The sequence below is a fragment of the Musca domestica genome, unplaced genomic scaffold (genome assembly GCF_030504385.1).
Source record: "Musca domestica strain aabys unplaced genomic scaffold, Musca_domestica.polishedcontigs.V.1.1 2, whole genome shotgun sequence".
Classification (NCBI taxonomy): Eukaryota; Metazoa; Arthropoda; class Insecta; order Diptera; family Muscidae; genus Musca; species Musca domestica.
Genome location: NW_026712249.1, coordinates 39,738,321 through 39,758,109, shown reverse-complemented (window position 1 = coordinate 39,758,109; position 19,789 = coordinate 39,738,321). Strand labels below are relative to the sequence as shown.

General features: G+C 34.9%; 1 protein-coding gene and 1 long non-coding RNA gene across 3 annotated transcripts in view; both read right to left on the bottom strand.

Annotated features, from left to right (window-relative positions):
• Positions 1 to 7,746, bottom strand: part of LOC131802257 (uncharacterized) — a 58,518-nt gene extending 50,772 nt beyond the window's left edge. Inside the window, exons 1-2 of one of the 2 annotated variants that reach the window (XR_009342119.1) lie at positions 7,369 to 7,746; positions 1,836 to 3,443 (exon numbers count right to left, since the gene is read on the bottom strand). This is a non-coding gene — a long non-coding RNA (uncharacterized LOC131802257). The remainder of the gene's footprint in view (positions 1 to 1,835; positions 3,444 to 7,368) is intronic. The other variant, XR_009342120.1, reaches the window with a different exon arrangement.
• Positions 1 to 17,572, bottom strand: part of LOC101900210 (venom dipeptidyl peptidase 4) — a 474,529-nt gene extending 456,957 nt beyond the window's left edge. The window contains exon 1 of the mRNA XM_059122164.1: positions 17,093 to 17,572. Within this exon, the coding sequence (XP_058978147.1) occupies positions 17,093 to 17,179 (87 nt within the window). The 5' untranslated portion in view covers positions 17,180 to 17,572. The remainder of the gene's footprint in view (positions 1 to 17,092) is intronic.
• Between the last annotated feature and the right edge of the window lie 2,217 nt (positions 17,573 to 19,789).

Here is a 19,789-nt window from a genome sequence, read left to right as displayed (position 1 = left end):
AAAAATGGCTCGTGAGGTGAACATATGGCAGTAATCCATTCGGCAAATATTCAAAAATGAGCTCGAAGTAAAGCCATTGAAATTCTAAAAAATGCAAGAAATTATACCGCAACAGAAAAAATAGACTCAAAATAGTTAAAGAGTTGCCGAAAGTGGTGAGGTGCCGAGTTCGGTTTTCGATTATCTACTATGAGAAAACATTCGCTGACCAGCAGTTTGTAAACAAAAAACAATCGTGTATACTTGCCAAAGAGGTGAGCTAAAAATGTGCACCTTCGGTTGGCCACAAGAACTCAAGCGCCGGCCATAGTGATGGTGTGGGCCGCCATAACAGTCGATGGTCGTTCTCCGCTCGTATCAATCGACCGTGGCATCAGAATAAATGCCGCATATTATCGCGAAAATATTCTGGAGGGTGTATTAAAGCCTTGGGCATGCAAACATTTTGGCCGCAGACCTTGGACATTCCAACAGGACTCAGAACCATCGCACTCAGCACGCGCCATGAATGAATGGTTACAAAATGAAGTTACTCGCTTTATTTCCACCGCACAATGGCCACAAAAATCTCCGGATACCAATCCTAAAGCTCTTTCTAATCCGAAGAGGCCATATAAAAGTCGACCAAGGCGATCGGCCGAGAATATCGCTGCCGTACGGGCCAGTGTTGAGAGGTCTCCAAGAACATCCCAAAAACGCCGTTCTCAGCCGTTGGGCATGGCTCGGTCCACTTTACAACGGATTATTCGCATTGATTTGCATTTGTTCCCGTGCAAAATTCAATTGACGCAAAGAATGTTGCCTGCGGACAAGCCTCGTCGATTGGAATGGGCCCAAAGGGCCCAAAGGTCCGTCGAATATGGGAAACCCTGTATAAAAGACATCCATTCTATAGAAGACTTGAATGTGGCCTTTCATGCTACAGACGGTCTCAATGAGGCATTCCATTTCATAGAAGACCTCAATGTGGTCTTCTATGCTATAAACGGTCGAATGAGACCTTCTATGCTGTACATGGCCTCAATGAGGCCTTCTATGCTATAGATGGTCTCAATGAGGCCTTCTGTCTTATATGCGGCTTTAATGAGGCATTCTATATTATATACGGCCGCAATGAGGCCTTCAATATTATAGACGGCCTTAATGAGACCTTCTATATTACGCACGGCCTCAATGAGGCCTCCTGTATTATAGACGGCCTCAATAAGGTCTTCCATATTATAAACGGCCTCAATGATGCCTTCTATTTCATAGACGGCCTCAATGAGGCCTTCTATTCCATAGGGAGCTTCAATGAGTCCTTCTATTTCATAGAGGGCCTCAATGAGGCCTTCTATTCTATAGACGGCCTCAATAAGACTTTCTATATTTCAGACGGTCTCAATGAAGCCTCCTAACCTATAGACGGCCTCAATGAGGCCTTCTATAGTATAGACGACCTAAATGAAGATTTCTATTCTATGAATGGCCTCAATAAGGCATTCTATACTATGGACGACCTCAAAGAGGCCTTCTGACTTACAGACGGCCTCAATGAGGTCTATTATTCTATAGAGAAGCGCTACGAAGACTTAATGTGATTTCCCGGAATTCTCCATTATGTAATAACCCTCTCCTCTGCATAAATTAAGAAACATTTACATGGAACACAAATCATCCTTTAATTTTGTTGTAGATCCCAAAAATGTCAAAGCCAAAACATGAAATGATAACAAAAATATTGACATTTACCATAGGGAGAATGGATTTTGTCTTGATTTCTTGCCTTAATTAAGAAGAAATATTGTTGTGTAAATAAAAGCCAAAAAAAAAAAACTTCAATATTTTTCGTTTACCATTTGCAGCCGTTGCCGGTGATGATGAGGGTTAATCCGTTTCACTGATGTAGCTCTTCTCTGTGTGTTTTTAGATGGGCGATATTCTGACGCCAGTGGTGAGGTTAATGGTGGTGACGATGGAAAAGAGCAATATCCAATAAATGATGATTTCGCTTTTTAGGGCAAATATCCTTAGGTTGTTTTGGTTAATTGAGTAAATAATTCATTAATTTTATTTTGTAGTTGTTGCTGTTGTTGTTCTGGTGGTTGTTGGCGCTGATGATGATGACGATGTTTAATTAAGACTTAAGTTGTCATATTCAAAGAAACAGGAATACAGATAGACATATACACACACTCACACACTCAGGGGAACAGTTATACAGACACACACACTAAGACACATTTTATGTAAACATTTATAATTAATTCTATTTTTATTTGTTTTGATTTTTTGTTGTTGTTTTTGTTTTTTAAAGAGAGGGAGGATATGGAGTTGTGATTTTGAAAAACAAGGATTTGAATTTGGTTTCTCCTCAAGTGGTGTTTTTTGTGGTTCAAATTAAATTAAAATTCCTTTGAATATTTCATTTAATTCCATCAAATAATAAATCTATTTGATTGGTTGTTTTGTTTTGTTTGTAAATTCGTTTTTAAATATTTATTCTAATGCTAATTTGCAGGGAAACCTCTATAAAACAAAACCAACATTTATGTATGTATACACTCAGACTTATGAATATTTATGTATGTATGTGGGGAGCCTCTACCTCGCTGTTTGTTTAATTAAGGGCTGGTATCTTCAGGTTTTTTCTTCTCTTCTTTCTTTTTTTTTTTTTTTTTTTTTTTTTTGATTGTTAATTTGAATTTATTTTAAATTTCCTTGGGGGGTAAAACAAGGCAGCAATGAATGTAAATTTATTTCCTTGGGGTTTTTAATGGAGGCATAGGAAAACACAATTTGAGAGACTAGCAAATTGTTGTTGTTTTTAAAGGTATACTCTGTTAAAGATGAGGTTTAAAGGGTTCGTTGTTTTGGCTTTTTTATGGTTGTTTTGAAAAAATGAAAACAAAATGTTACTTGGAATATTCCGTGGAAATTTTTTGGTCACATGAAATGTTATTTTTTTCTTCCACACTCTTCTCTTCTTTTATTTTATTTTTATTTATTTTTTTTTTAATTTTTTGTGAAATTATAATTTCCTATGTAAATTTGGCATCACTTTGGGTGTTCTTTAAATATTTGTTATTAAAGGGATTCACTAATATTTTACACTAGATTCTACAGCTATTGACTAAAATACATGTCTTCTTTGTTGTTGTTATTATATTTTTATATATTTTTTCATTTACTTTTAACAATTATGACACTTAAACATTTAAGGTAACAAACAATGAGGTTTTTTTTCTAACATTTATGGAAACCAAAGTACACAAATGTAAACATTTTTATTTTATTTTTTAAATTAAATTCTTAGATTTCATTCAATTTCTTATCGTTTCGCAAGTTTTCCATTTGATATATGGCCACAGCAAAGATTTTTTATTCGTCTTTTTCTTTCCTTCTTTCGGTTTTGATATAAATTTGAATTTTATTGTTAACTTTGTAGGTTGTATTTGTTTCGGCTACAAAAGAAAAATGTATCAAAAATTCCGATAAAAATACAAATAAATAATATTGAGAGTCTTTGACCCACACCACCACACCACTGTGTTATGCAAAGACGGGATTCAATACAAAAGTATTTTTGCGAATACGAAAATAGGGCTATGGAAGTTGCAAAGGAATTTAGTTAACGGGGATGACGATTGTATTAAAGTGATTTGTATAAAAAATTGAAAATTTTCAAATTAAACTAGTAAAGAAGCTGTTATACCCTCTACCATTTGGAAAGAAACTCATCTAAAAATATATCTGTAAATGTCGAAATTTGAAGGTTATGTGTCACTGCTGTTATTAGAAACATCCAATCCAAATTTCAAACAATTCTGTAAAAAAAAAGTTAGCTACAATTATCAAAATACCGAATATAGGAATTGTTCAATAAAAGCAGAATCCTAATACTCAATTCTAAGTAACTTCGTTGGAAAATCTGGCCTAAATCATCCAAACACCGAATTTCGGGAAGTATTATATGGACGCTGAATTTGATTTTGAAATTTTGACTGATCATAAATTCATCAAAATACCGAATATAGGAAGCTACAATTATATGGGGGCTATAGGAAGACGTAGAATGATATAGTTAATATTCTGGCACAGGAGGTAGAACATATTATGAACTCTAAATACCGAATTTTAAGCTATTCCGTTAGAAAGTTTAGCCTAAATTGGCAAAACATTGCATATAGAGAGATATGGGGGCTATAGAAAAACGTGTTCCTATATGGACAACATTATGTCACAGCAATTTCATTTACAACATATCGAAAGACGGGGCTCAATTTGACGTCACTCAAAACTACTGATCAAAGTTCAATCCGATTATGGCTAATTTTTAAAAGCTAGTCCAAAATTGTGAATAGGAGTCCTGAATGAGGCATGAAAAAGGATATGACCTCAATGAGATTCTCAATATAATAGGAGTTCTAATTGAGATATTTTATTGGGGTGTTCTATTGAATATAACGTCTTATCATCAAGATATAATATACCGGGTGAGATAAAAAAACTGCAACAAAGTCAAACGCCACAGCTTTCAAATTTTATTTTTAAATTTTATTGAATGAAAGCAAAATATATCGGAAATAGTATCAATTTAGAATAAGTTTGGATTTGTTCGAATTGGTTACCGAATTATGGCCTTCAAACGGCCAATGAAACCGTCACACGCTGCCCGATTGTTGCTCTGTGGTATTTTGGCCCATTCCCGGCGAAGAGCTTGCTTGAGGTGAAAGACACTTCGGTATTTTTACTGCCAACCTGCTTTCCAAGATACTCCAGACACAATAGTCCAACGGATTGGTATCCGGAGACTTTGGTGCCCATTTTGCGCTGGAAATGAAGCGAGGAACCCCATTGTGTGTCCATTCTTGGGTGGTGCGTGCTCATTGCGATGGTGCTGAGTCCAATGTCCAAGGTCCAAGGTCTGCGGCTTTAATACACCCTCCATAATATTTTCGTGATAATATTCGGCATTTATTCTGATGCCGCGGTCGATTTATACGAGCGAAGAGCGACCTTCGGCTGTTATGGCAGCCCACACCATCACCATGGCCGGCGCTTGAGTTCTGGTGGCCAACTGAAGGTGCACATTTTCAGTTGACCTCTTTATCAAGTGAAAACGATCATTTTGTTTGTTTACAAACTGCTGGACAACGAATGTTTTCTCATCGGAGAAAATCGGAAACCAAATTCGGCAGTTCACCACTTTCGGCCAATCGAAGCAATTCTTTAGCTCTTTTGAGTCTACTTTTTTCTGTCACGGTGTAAGTTCTTGCACTTTTTGGAATTTCAATGGATTTACCCCCAGCTCATTTTTCAATATTTGCCGAATGCAATATTGCGATATTTTAAGCTCACGAGCCATTTTTCTGCCTCTGCGACGCGGGTTTCGATCAAGTCGCTTCATTCCTTTTCGAACCATTTCAGCTGATGTTGCTGTTTTCTTCCTTCCACTTATTTGACGTCGGGCTACACTACCAGTATCACAGTAACTAGCGATGATACGAGACACAAAAGATTTATTCACATTTAAATGCTGGAGTGCTCTAACGATAGGCACTTGTGGTTTTCCAGCCAAATATAAAGAAATCACACTATCAGACTTCAATTCCATCCATCGACGAATAACTTTTTTTCTGGAAAACTCTCACCAAAATTCTTTTGTACGCTTGTAAGCAATATAATGAGATGTCATTGGAATAATTGTAACAGCTGTCGGACGAGTGGCTTAGAAATGACAGCAGTCTAAAGTTGGTTGCAGTTTTTTTTTTCATCTCACCCTGTATATACCTAGTTATTGAGATTTCAAGAAATCTTAATCCAAAAACTTCAAAAATTGTGGAAGAGGGGGGAACTAAACCTCTCATGGGCTCCAAGATGACTAAAATTTTGCTCATACCAAATTTTGTCTATAAGTTTGATGGGATTGAATTTTGCTATATAGGTCCACATGTTTTTTTTATTTATTGTCCCTAATATTGGCTTAAAATGCTCTTAGTCATTTCGTAGGTTTTGACCATGTTTTAAAACGGAATTGGTGTTCGTGGAGTTCGTCAACTCAGAACAAAAAAAAAAAAACAAATTTGTTTAAGACTTCATAGGGTAAGTGTGCCTTCGGCATGTCCCAGTAGTCGGCACTTTTTATTTTTAAGCCCAAATAAATGAAACTATTATAACTAAATGTTTTTTGTTTACTTCAAATATATTGTCAGCTATTTTTGTGTACAATTTCACTAAGAAAAGATGATTTATTCTAATAAAAATTAAATTTTTGTCTTACAAAAACATTGTTACGCCGACTGTTGGAACATGCCATACCGACAATTGGCAAGTGGTGCCGACTACTGGCACAAAAGCATTGTTTTAATAAAACTACAAATTTATGAAATTTAATAAAAAGTTATTAAAACTTTATTTATTATTGCAAAAACTATACAAAATTTCGAATCTGAATAAATTAACTTTGTAATAATTGAAAAGTTTCACTCAGAATGGCGAGCGGTTAAAAACGCGAAAATCCTAAAAGTGCCGACTACTGGTACACTTACCCTATTTTATTATTTGAAACACATTTATTTTCAATTTCTGATATTAAATATGTTGCGTTAATAATATGTTACCATTTAAAAATCGGAATTTTAAAGGTTTAAAAATCGCCAAAATTCGTATTGTAAAAATTATTCAAAAATTGAAGCCTATTTTTATATACTTTAATTTCCTAATGTTAAAGGTTTTAAATTCCGAACTGTTTTACTTATATTGTTCTCTTTTCTAGAAGAAAAATTTTACATCCTCCTTTACATCAAATCCCCATCGTATATTTAATCCAATTGGTACAGGTGTAGTAGTGTGGTTCAACTCAACTTTTATTGTATGCAATTTATTTGTGTGAAACATTTCTAAGAGCCGAACAAAGATCGTCGTGTTAAAGCACAAGGTCTAGGTCTAGGTCACTCAAAATGAAATTATGTACATATATATTTATGGGAATTTACACGAAGTCTTTTATTTTATTATTTCAATAATTTATATTTTTAAGAACTTGCAATTCATAACACCGCACCGCAGGGTTAGAAGAAAATCTGAAACAAATTCAAATTTAACATATGTTTCCCATAATTTTCACATTTTTACACTTCATTCGCAGGTTTTATTTGAATTTCAAGTTTAAACAGGCACATCCAGCTGGTGTTTTATGAAAGGACGATGGAATTAATCCACAAGTGTGTAGACTTGTAAAACATTACTGGATTTGAATTCACACACAATGGGGAACACACACAAAAAATTATGCTCGAGGAGGGAGGGGGTGAGAACGCCAACATTCTCCGAATTTTCCGCGGAATTTTTTATTTACGAGGGGGTAGGTCACACTTGATAACTTACAAAGACATGAAACCATAAACGAATAAATTTTTTCTTAATTATACAGCAGCACTGGGTGGTACTCTCACTAAACACAATCTATATTTCATTTAAATTTCAGGGCTATTTTCTTCACCCTACCCTTTGCATTCTTCATTACATCCTTTCTTTCCATTCACCTTTTTTGTGTTGGCTATTCTATTTTTTTTCACATCTCCATTATTATTTGTTATTACTTAGAAATGATTATTTATTCACAGAATTTCAGAACACAAGCCAACTTAACCGAAATGAGAGATGCAAGATAAAGAGGCGACAAAGTAAGAGGCGGCGAGAAAGCGAGAAAAAAATAAAATCTATTTCTGTTGATTGTTTCGGGCATATGTCAACACGCGCCAAAATAATGTTTGCGACTAAACTGGGCGAAAACGGATACATGGCTGTAAGACTCATTTATGGTGCCAAGAGTTAGGCTCTCTCTCACGCTCAGAGTCTCTCTCTGAAACACAACCACATACATGTTTGGGGAATTGTAATGGCAAGGTCCTTTGGAGCAATGGAGAAGAAAGCAACAAGAGTAAAAGTCACCTTTGCGTTTTTGTTGTAATGTTACATTAACAATGACATTCACAACTACAAGGATAAATGTTAGGAGTAAAGTTGTTCATTGAGAAAAAAAAAAAAAAACATATCGCAAACAGTGTCTCTCAAAAGCTTTTTCTACAATAAAACCTAAACAAATCTACTCTCACAGTCTCTCTTTCAGTGCTCAGACACAAATACACCTAAACGACTCAGGACAGGCATACAAAACTCGTACAGAGAAAAAGTAAACAAAAAACATATGTTTCCCTTGCGGCGTTTTGTATTACAGGACTCTCTCTTTCTCTATCCCACACACACACAATACATTAATTGCCTGAGAGTAGCTTGTTATTTTATGTACCCAATGAAAGAGCTTTACCTTGAAGACAGCTGTACGTAAATTTGAGAGGGTTGATAATCGAAAGTTTGAAGGGCAAAACAGCTGAGCGAGTTATAATGAACCTGTTGCTCTCTGCTTTAGCTTTTTTGCAAAGTTCTGCAAAATGCTATACAACAAATAGTTATGTACTAAATTTTAGGTTTCTGCAAATAAATGTTAATTAAATTTATCTAACAGCTCTGAGCTTTCTTAGCTGTCTCTCTTACTGTATCTCTCTATTATTTTATTTGGTTTTTATACAACAAAAAATTCTCTTAATATTGTACCCATCATACATTTTAGGCTATGACTTCGAAATGATATTGAGGACCAGCTGCAGGTCTTGGGACGACCCCAACGATTTTTTTTCATGGAAAGGTGTCAGAATTCTACTTTTTTCTAAAAAAAAATGTAAGGTATTACGAAGAAGTATATATCCTTACTATATATGACCATTTGGACGATTAGGTCAATACACCACCAAACTCAAATTTCTATTGAAATTTTCTAAATATTTACAAAAAATATATTTTTTTGAAATTAGGTGAGAGGAGCAGATATAGCCAATCTTCGAACATAAATTTAATAAAACTATAAAAGTCTTCGAAATTTAGAGGAACACGCTTTTTTCCAAAGTTTTATTCAGTATCTCAATTATTTTTCAAAATTCTTTCTGTTTGTGGAGTTTTAGACCCATTATATCACTTCGTCTAATTTCGACAGAAACATGTGCGAACGATGGCAGAATTGGGACAGTCATTAAAAGACAGGCGAAAAGTGGATATCAATCGACGGTAAATGACTAAAGTAAAATTAACCTTGGACATCCTTCCTTAGAATACTTTTCCGGGTCTTCAAGATCTAAATCTTAGATCTTGCCTGAGTACTTATTGAGGTCTCTCGTAAACATAGACTAGTATATCCTTGTATCCTATTGCTAGTAATGTAGAACTTGCTTGAGTACTTATTAAGGTCTCTTGCAGACATAGCCTTTCATATTCGGGTAGAATTTCTTGAGTACTTATTAGGGTATCTTGCAACCGTATTTTCGCATGTCCTTGTAGATCACGCTTTAGTATATATTGAGGTCTCTTTCTATCCTTGCAAATTTGATTGAGTACTTATCAAGGTCTAACGCAGATGTAGCCTCAAATATGCTTTTATATCTTGCATGAGTACTTATTAATGTCTCTGGCAAAATTAGCTCTACATATCCTTATAGATTTGCTTGACGGACCGGTAGTCTTAAATAAAACATTCCAAATCCGGAGGACCAAACGTTGCTTTCCTGCCCCGTGTCTCGAGTATTTCTCAAGGTCTTCAGTCGAAGAACCATTGCTAACACTGGACTGAAGACTAGTGGATTAGTTACACTTAGAGTAGAATTTAAAACATTTTAATTTTATTATATACGAATTTCATTTGTAATTGGTAAAATTAGATTGGAGATCAGATTTATTTCATTACGTGTCTAGTCGAAATAACGGTTTTAGACCCTAGGTCTCTTTCGACCAAATCCGTTTCAGGACTTTTGGAGTCGATCTAGCGATGTTCTTCCGTCCGTCCGTCTGTCTGTCTATCTGGCTGACTGGTGCGCACGATTACTCTCGAAGGGAATATCCCATTTGATTCAAACTTGGCACATCGTAATATTTTTATCAAACTTAGAACGAGTTCAGAAATGGGCAATATCGGTCAAATCCTTCTTGTACCTCCCACACAAAATGTCACCATTTTCAAAGAAAATAATTTACTGCACTGAAAGAGAAACGATTATCCCAATTTTCTCCAACTTTGCGAATCCAAATATTTGCATCGGTGCTACGTCAGGTGCGAAAATGGACAATATCGGTCCACTCCATCAAGTACCTCCCCCACAAAGTGTCAAAATTTTGAATAATTATAGCTCTTATAAAATGTGACGTAAGTGTCCGATTGTCTTCAAACTATACGGATCACATATAATCAACCCAAGGTCTGGTGTGAAGAAGGAATATATTAGTCCGCTCCTTCTGGTACTTCCCCCACAAAGGGTCAAATTTTTGAAAAATTAAGTTAACATCCGATTCCATTCAGACTTGGCTCATCTCAATATTTCCATAAACACAAAATCTTTTATAAAAACAGTAGTGATCGGACAGTTTCTTCTGGGACCACCCCCATATAATTGGGTCATTTCTCTTCGAAAATGGGCGAGGAGACATATTGAAAAATTTTTTGTTTACCAAAAGTGAAGAGGAGGATGATTAGGCGAAATTACACGCGAACCCTATGTATTCAAAGGTTCTGCAGGAAGGCTGACTAATAATCTAAAACGGCAATTTACAACCACAAAGATGGAAACATGGGTTTTCATTTCTTTCATCTTGGACATTGTTTGATCGTGTTAGGATAATATGGTGGATATGAATATATAAGGAGTCTCCGATGAACATTTCGAACATTTGAACATTTTGTCATCCCGTTTGTAACTCCTCCAAATATTGATGATAGACCCTTCGACGACGATTTAGCGATGTCTGTCTGTCTACCTGTGTGTCTGTTGTATCACGATATCTTTCGGCTGAACTGAGATAGAAGGTTAAAATTTTGCATACATGCGGTTTTTTGCAAATAGGCAGGTTAAGTTCGTAAATGGACAATGTCGGTCGACGTTTTCGTATAGCGCCTTTTATAATTGTACCTCCCGATATTCGGTATTTTGATGATTTTAGCGACATCATTCACTCGAATTGTTTCAAATTCGAAAATTTCGTTTTCGTATAGCCCTTATATGATGGTACCTCCCGACATTCGGTATTTTGATGATTTTAGCGACATCATTCACCCGAATTGTTTTAAATTTCGTATTGAAAGTCTATAACGGATAATATAGCTTATGAATAACAATTTCGTATCCAGGTCCACGTCTTCGTATGGCCCCTATATAATGGTACCTCCCGATATTCGGTATTTCGATGATTTTAGCACTATCATTCACCCGAATTGTTTCAAATTTCATATTTGAAGATTTTAATGGACAATACAGCCTATGCCTAAAAATTTCGTATGCAGGTCCACGTCTTCGTATAGCACCCAGATAACGGTACCTTCCTACATTCGCATTAAGAGTACATTGTAGGGTTGGCTGCTTAGCTGCTTTTCTACTTGTTAGTTTTCTAAGTTCCTATAAAATAAATAAATGTATTAATTCCAAAATTACATTATTGTGATTGCCTCTAACATGAGTGAAAGGCTACAGCAATTTCAAGTAAAAACTTAACCGAAATAACCCTAAATCAACACAATGGACAAATCTAATTATATTTCAAATAAAATAAATATGATAGCTAAAAACACGACCATGAGGGCTATGACTTACTTACATTTCCCAAACCAAAAAAAATAAAACGTGGGGAAAAATAAAACATTCAAGAACATGCAAAAGAAAAAACACCAACAGCAAACACTTAAATTGTTGCTATAATAGAAAGTATGATGAAACATAAATAGACCAAAACTAGAAACTACCAAGGGAAACGGACGAACGATGAAAGGACTACGAAATGGCAGATGTGTGACCAAAGCACAATCTCTTTAATGCCAGAGATGACTATATTGAAGTGGCGAACGACGACAGCTATGCGGAGAAGAAGAAAAAAAAAAAGTAAATTAATTCAAAGCACATCATATTGTTTCTTCCTGGTCTGTTGTTCGCTTTTCCGCTTTCCCCCTTTTTTTTTCGAGAACACGAACTAGCCCCAAAAGCCTACACAAATTGTTTTCCAAAGTAGAGAGGCATATCATCATCAAAACATCAAGGCTATGTGCCTTCCAAGTCTATTCAGTCAGTGGTAAACAAAGTCGGCTTAGAAATCTGTGGACAATACTTCTTCGTGGAAGCACGAAAATTCATATGCCACGTCTAAGCATTTGGAGCACACATTACCGCTGTGGGGAAACAAGGTGGCAGCGAGACAATACGTGGCAGCGAAATGATACTACTCGCCACTCTGTTGAGTATGGGGCTATTGCCATGGATAAATTTAAACTTAGCTGTAGGGATTGAAAATTTAAATTGCATTCAGAAATTATTGGAAAAAAAATATTTTTTTAAAATAAGTCTACATGAGATTGCAAAATGTTATATGAAAAGCATTAGGGATGAGAATAAGTAATTTTTAGTTTGATGGATACCAAAATATATGTTTCAAACCCTGTGACTCTTGGAGATTAAATTTTAGATTTAGCAATGGCTGGTGCGCACGATGACTCTTAAAGGACACATCCGTAAAACTATATAAAGTTTAAATATTCGAAATATCTGCCAAATCATTTTGGTACCTCCTCCAAAAAAGTTCGAGATTAAGGAATTGTATATTTGATAAAAAATGGAAGAGCATACGATTTCACTAAACGATATCGTAATTATACCCTTATCCATATGGCTAGGGAGGGTACAGGGTTGCCCATATTCGACGGACCCATCTGGCAACGCCATAACTTTTGACAGAGATGTCACATCGCTTAATGACATACAGCGTTTGAAGCGTCAGTCCAAGCAGATTTTTACCATGAACCAATACACGCCACGCGAAATAGTTGAAATTTACATTCAACAGAAGAAGTCAATTGTGAAAACTCTACGTGATTTTAAAACATTAAAAAATGTGAGAAGTGCGCCTTCTAAGAACACCATTAAGCGTTTATACGAACAATTTTCGACTGGTAAGGCTCTTTCTAATCCGAAGAGGCCACATAAAAGTCGAACAAGGCGATCGGCCGAGAATATCGCTGTCGTACGAGCCAGTGTTGAGAGGTCCCCAAGAACATCCCAAAAACACCGTTCTCAGCAGTTGGGCATGGCTCGGTCCACTTTACAACGGATTATTCGCATTTGTTCCCGTACAAAATTCAATTGACGCAAAGAATGTTGCCTGCGGACAAGCCTCGTCGATTGGAATGGGCCCAAAGAGTCATCGAAAAACACATGGGTCCGTCGAATATGGGCAACCCTGTATATATCAACAGATATGACCAAAACGTGCACCATTGAAATTACGATTTTTGACCCCAGGTCTTTTTGGACCAAATCCGTTGCAGGGCATTTGGAGTCGATCTTCCGATGTCCATCTGCCTGTGTGGCTGGCTGGTGCGTACGACAATTCTTGTATTCGATTTGGTCCAAACTTGGTACATTGTAATATTATTATCAAACTTAGATCGAGATCGGAGATGGAAAATATCTGTACACTACTTCTGGTACCTCCCCCACAAAAGGTCGATATTTTCAAAAATACAAATATCGGTATGTTCAAAATTGAAAAAAAAAAAACTTATATTTATTTCCAATTTTATGCAAATAAATGATAATCAAAATGTTCAACTTTTGTGGAGAAGGACCACAAGGAGTGGTCCCACAGATCCATTATCAACATAAGATGCTTGATAGATATTTATAGAGACATTTAAATATACCAAAATTGAAAAGAATCGCTGACTTATTTCGCAAGTTATGAGATATATAAAGGCTGACAATTGCGATCTTTTGTGGGAGAGCTACCAGAGGGGTGGTCCGATATCTACCGTCTTAACACAAGACCTTCAACTAGTAGAAATATTTGAATGTGCGAAGTTAAGAAAGAATCAGATGCTTATTTCCCATTTTCTGAGGGCTAAAATTATTCAAAATGTTGACCCCTTTGTGGGAGAGGTGCCAGAAGGTGTGGCCCAATGCATCCCATCTTCATGCCGGATTTTGTAAGTAGAAACATTTGGGATGTGAAAAATTTAAAAAATAATCTATGTTTTTTTCTTGATTTATGAGCTTCAAGATTATTCGAAATTTTAACCCGGTGCGGGGGCGGTATCAGAAGGGATGGTCAAATATATCTTATCTTTATTGCAGATCTTGTGCTAGTATTAATGTTATGATGTGTGAAATTTGAAGAGAATCGGGTGCTTATTTCGGATTTTATAATAGTTTTGGTTATTCAAAACTTTGACCCTTCATGGGAGAGGTACCAGAAGGAATGTTCCGCTCGCTTACATTTTTATAACAGATCTTGTGTTGATAGAGATATTGTAATGTGCCAAGTCTGAATAGAATCGGATGTTCATTTTAATGAGCTTCATGGATATTCAATATGTTGACCCTTTGTGGGGAAGGTACAATAAGGAGTGGACCGAAACATTCCATCTCCTACATCACATTTTATAAGAGTTATAATTATTCAAAATTTTTACCTTTGTGGCGGAGGTACCTGATGGACTGAACCGATATTGTCCTTTTGCGCACCTGACCTAGAACTGATGCAAATATTAGATTTGGCAAAGTTGGAGCAAAATTGGGGAGGTACCATGAGTGTTGTGTCGATATTCATAGCCATATCAGATCATAAGCCATATGGCTTCAGAGGGTATACAGGGTGAGATAAAAAAAACTGTAAAAAGTCCAACGCCATAATGTTTACAATTTTTTAAATTTTATTGAATTAGAGCAAAAATGTCGGAAATAGCATACAATTTTAGAATAAGTTTAGATTTGTTCGAATTGGTCACCTTGGCACGAATTATGGCCTTCAAAGGCCAATGCATCCGTAACACGCTGCCCGTATGTTGCTCTGCTGCATTTTGGCCTATTGAGGTGGTTTGAAGTGATCGACACTTTTGTATTTTTTAGTGCCAACCTTGCTTCCCAAACTGCTCCACACACAATAGTCCAAAGGATTGGTATCCGGTGGCATTTTGGGCTGCAAATGAAGTGACGAACCTCATTTTGTAACCATTCCTGGGTGGTGCGTGCTGAGTCCAAGGAATTTCCAAGGTCTGCGGCCAAAATGTTTGCGTGTCCAAGCCTTTAATACACCCTTCAGAATATTTTCGCGACAATATTCGATTAACACGAGCGGAGAGTGACCATCGGCCGTTATGGCGGCGCACACCATCACCATGGCAGGTGCTTGAGTTCTGGTGGCCAACCGACTTGACCTCTTTGGCAAGTAAACACGATCATTTTGTTTGTTTACAAACTGTTGGACAACAAATGTTTTCTCATCGGAGAAAACCAAATTCGGCAGTTCACCACTTGACGTCAAGCGAAGCAACTCTTTAGGTCTTTTGAGTCTATTTTCTTTATGTTCTTATGTAAGTTCGTGCACTTTTTGGAATTTCAATGGCTTTACCCCGAGCTCATTTTTCAATATTTGCCGAATGGAATATTGCGATATGTTCAGCTCACGAGCCATTTTTCGGCCACTGCGACGCGGGTTTCGATCAAGTCGCTTCTTTACTTTTCGAACCATTTCAGCTGATGTTGCTGTTTTCTTCCGTCCACTTAATTGACGTCGGGCTACTCTACCAGTATCACGGTGACGAGCGATGGTTCGAGACACAAAAGATTTATTCACATTTAAATGCTGGAGTGCTCTAACGATAGCCACTTGTGGTTTTCCAGAAAAAATATAAAGAAATCGCACTATCACGCTTGAATTCCATCACGAATAACTTTTTTTCTGAAAATTCTCACCAAAACGCTTTTGTACGCTTGTAAACAATATAAAGAGCTGTCATTGGAATAATTTTAACAGATTTCGGCCGAGTGGCTTAGAAATGACAGCAGTATGAAGTTGGTTGCAGTTTTTTCATCTTTTCAAAAAAAAAAAAACTCAAATCTTCAAAAAAAAAAATACATTTTTTCAAGGACTATTAGAGCCATTGACCTAGATCGGTAGACAATATTTTTTCAAGGACTATTGAAGTCATAAGCAAGGATTTAAGAAAAAATTACTTGTAGAACCATTCGAACCACAAAAGTGGATTTTTGAACCATTTCTTTTTTTTTTTTTTTTTTTGTTTTTTTTTTTGAGGACTATCACTCCAACAATCGTATATTTTTAAGCAGCGTATTTGTTTAGAAATAACGCATTTTTTTATTTTTTTATATTGTTTGTTGCAGAACTACATTCTTCAGAATTCCTTCAATGCAGATAACAAATTAAATTGTAATTTTTAATCTTAAATATACAAAAATACTTATATAAAAATTATACTCAATTTAGCATTAAATTAAATTGAATATTAAATTTAAATTTTTTAAAGCTTTTATATTTCACTTTTAATATTTTATATTTCCCATACTTCTGTCAAATATTCAAATACAATTTAATGTCAATAATACATTTCACAAATAAACAGCAAGGAATTCCAAGAACTCTCCAAATAAAACATATATATGTAATAATAAATTCACTCTGTCAATAAAAGCAATAAAGCAATACTGCTACTTACCTGTTGAACAACAAACGAAACACCCAGCATTTCTTATGAAGTCTCCTTCGAAGATAATAAAAATAAATATTTAACTTCCGGCAACGTGGCCGTTTAAACATCCGGCACAATTACACAAATTCAATTCTAGCATTTGAATATGTAAATAGTCTTAGAGAAAACTTTTCTACAAAGCCTCTACATGAGAACAAAATTTAGCAGATGTTTGATTTGAGAGGGAGGACATCAAAAATCAACTGCACACACATACAAATAAATTTCAAATAAAGCTGTCGAACATGGATAGAAGCCTCCCCCACAAATACTACCTTTCAACGTAAGGCCCAACGATTGTTTCTTCAAATAATATTAGGTATTTATTTAGCATTGAAAAAGCCCACAGCAATACCACTAGGAAAGATGAAGGAATTTATTCCTCTTTCCTTGGAATTTTAAAATTCAACAACAGCATGAAATACAACAACATAAATTTGTAAATTGAAGGAAAAAGAAGGAGGACAAAAAAGGACTCACCTCAATTGTTATGTGATGGCCACGGGAACGGAAATTATCATCATTATTGCGTAGATTTTTCGAATCAATTTGTACATTGGTCTGCATTTTGTTGGAGGATGTTGGCGTAGGATGCCGTTCCAAGGAGCGAAGTAATGTCTTGGTCTGTTGCTTTGTTTAACAAGGCGGAAATGTTTATTTCCTTTGCGTGTTGTGAACAAATGTTTTTTGTTTTGTTTCTTCTGCCTTTGGGCTGCCGTTGCCAGTAAGTCTTTGTATTTTCGCCTTAAGCAGGATTTCAAAGTCACTTTTTTGTGTTTTTTAACTATTTCTTCTTATGCCTTATTGGTCGTTTTGTTTTGGATTTTCCGTTTTTCTTTTATGTCACAATTTGACATCACAATGACAACGAGACATTTTTGTTCTCCATAGAATTTGAGTCGTGGAAGAAAATGTTTTATAATCTATTGTGGGTGGTCTCTAGACTCTGAAGAGTTGTATAAGCTTTGTCATTGCATTTGGGGATAATCTGGAAAACAATGGAAAATTAGGAAAACATTAGTCTACAAAAAACAATGGATAATATAAAGTGTTATTGACAAAACATAATCCATCATCATAAGATAAACAAGAATTTTATAAAAAATATATATTTTCAGGGACTATTGGAGTCATTGGCATGAACTTTCAAAAAATAATTTCCTAAAGACTATAAGAGCCATAAAAGTAGATTTTAAATAATTTCCAAGACTATAGCAGTCATAGGCATGGATTTTTAAACAATATTTTTTTTTAATATTTTATACTATGTATATTGTTTCTAGGATTATCACAGAAATCCAGACACAGGCTTGGATTTAGTAAGTAATTACTTCAACGACTACCATAGCCACAGGCATGGTTTTTTTTTTTCAAAAAATATCACAGCCATAACTTTTCAAGCCATAGGAGTGGGTTTTTATAAATATATCTATCAAAGGTACATTTTTTTCAAAACGTGTATAAGAAAAGAGTAGCAAGTAAAAAATATAATTTTAAAATATTTCTCATAAAAGTCTACAATAGGTCTGAGAATACATCAAAAGTCTAAATCTTACATAACCGCCAGGAATTTATCCCTACAAAAGTATTTGTCATAATATTTCACTATAAGTCGCCAAAGACGAGAAATCTCCATGCCCATTATATATTAATTGGTTCAAGCAAATGTAAAGAAAATTTGTATATTTTACATATACCATAAAAAATAATACGAAGTTTTAGTTTGGAAAAAAAAATATTTTGGAACACTTCAATTTTCGCCCCTATTTTCCCAATTTGCTACAAATTTTCTTATAATTTCTCTGTCCATCAATCTACCAAACGAGTCTCGGGTTCTCTGACCAAACTATTGCTATAGCCCAATATATATATATTTATAAGAAATATATATTATAAGAAAATTTGTAGCAAATTGGGAAAATAGGGGCGAAAATTGAAGTATGTTTGGGAAAATGGCAATAAATTTGGTATACGAGTAAAGTACAGAAAAAATTTAAAATGGTGAATATTGATATAACGATCACTGTGTATATACAGATATATATATATATATGTATATATATATATATATATATATATATATATATATATATATATATATATTGTACCTAACTTAGTACAGTTAATACACTTAGTACACAAAAAATCAAAATCATATCCGCATATCAATCCTACTTCCAAAACTTGATGCTTATTAAAGAAGTATTCATTTAAATAGCTGTAATGGATCAATGCACATGACGTCATCTTTCATACACACAATCCACGTTCTCAATCCTTTTTCATTTGGAGTGTGGCATGTTTTTATAAGGAGGTTGAATTCCCCGACCGTTTTTGTTTTTCTTTTACTTTTATAGGCCTTTATAAATAAATTGGGTTTTGCCCAATTATAATTTGTCAGACTCCACATAAAAAATAAATAGGAAATGTGGAGCTGGGAGCTAAAGAAAAATAAATATTTTTCAAAAATATTTTTTTTTCAAGATTTCCATAAGACTAAATTTGCAATGGTATATTTTTAAGGATCATAAGTTAAAATTATCAAAAAATATTTTATAAAGCATTATTACAGCCAAATGACTATTTTTTTTAACATTTTCTTAGATTATTATAATCTTAATAGAATTATTGAAACTGTCAACGTTTTTATTTTCCCAAAATTAATAATAAATCCAAAGTAAAAATTGAAAAAAATATTCGAACTTTTGAACTATGACACGATCTGTGTGTTAACCTCTTCTTTCAAAACTGGTAGCTTTATGAACTTTACACTTTAAACTTTTCACCTCATATTTGCTTGCTAACTTGGCCATTGGTGTAAACACTTTGCTCGAAGGGAATTTTAAAATATACGCTACCATCCCTCTAGATATACTGTATAATTCTTACAGTTTTATATTGAGAACCATACTAGTTTGCCTATGGATTTGGATGAAGCAACTAAATACTGATGTGATGTTGCACTGCAGTTGCAAAGGCTTATTTAAAATTCATAGGCACGCTTAGTTATTTTCCTAAGCAAAACGTGAAAAGATAATTGCGCTGGAAATAACAAATATACATGGTGGTGAAGTTCGGGGAGAACAGAATATTTTTAACGAAAATATAAATGCACATTTATTAAAAATATGTTGAATAATTATATCTCTTATTTCAAAAATGTATAAGAGTTATAAT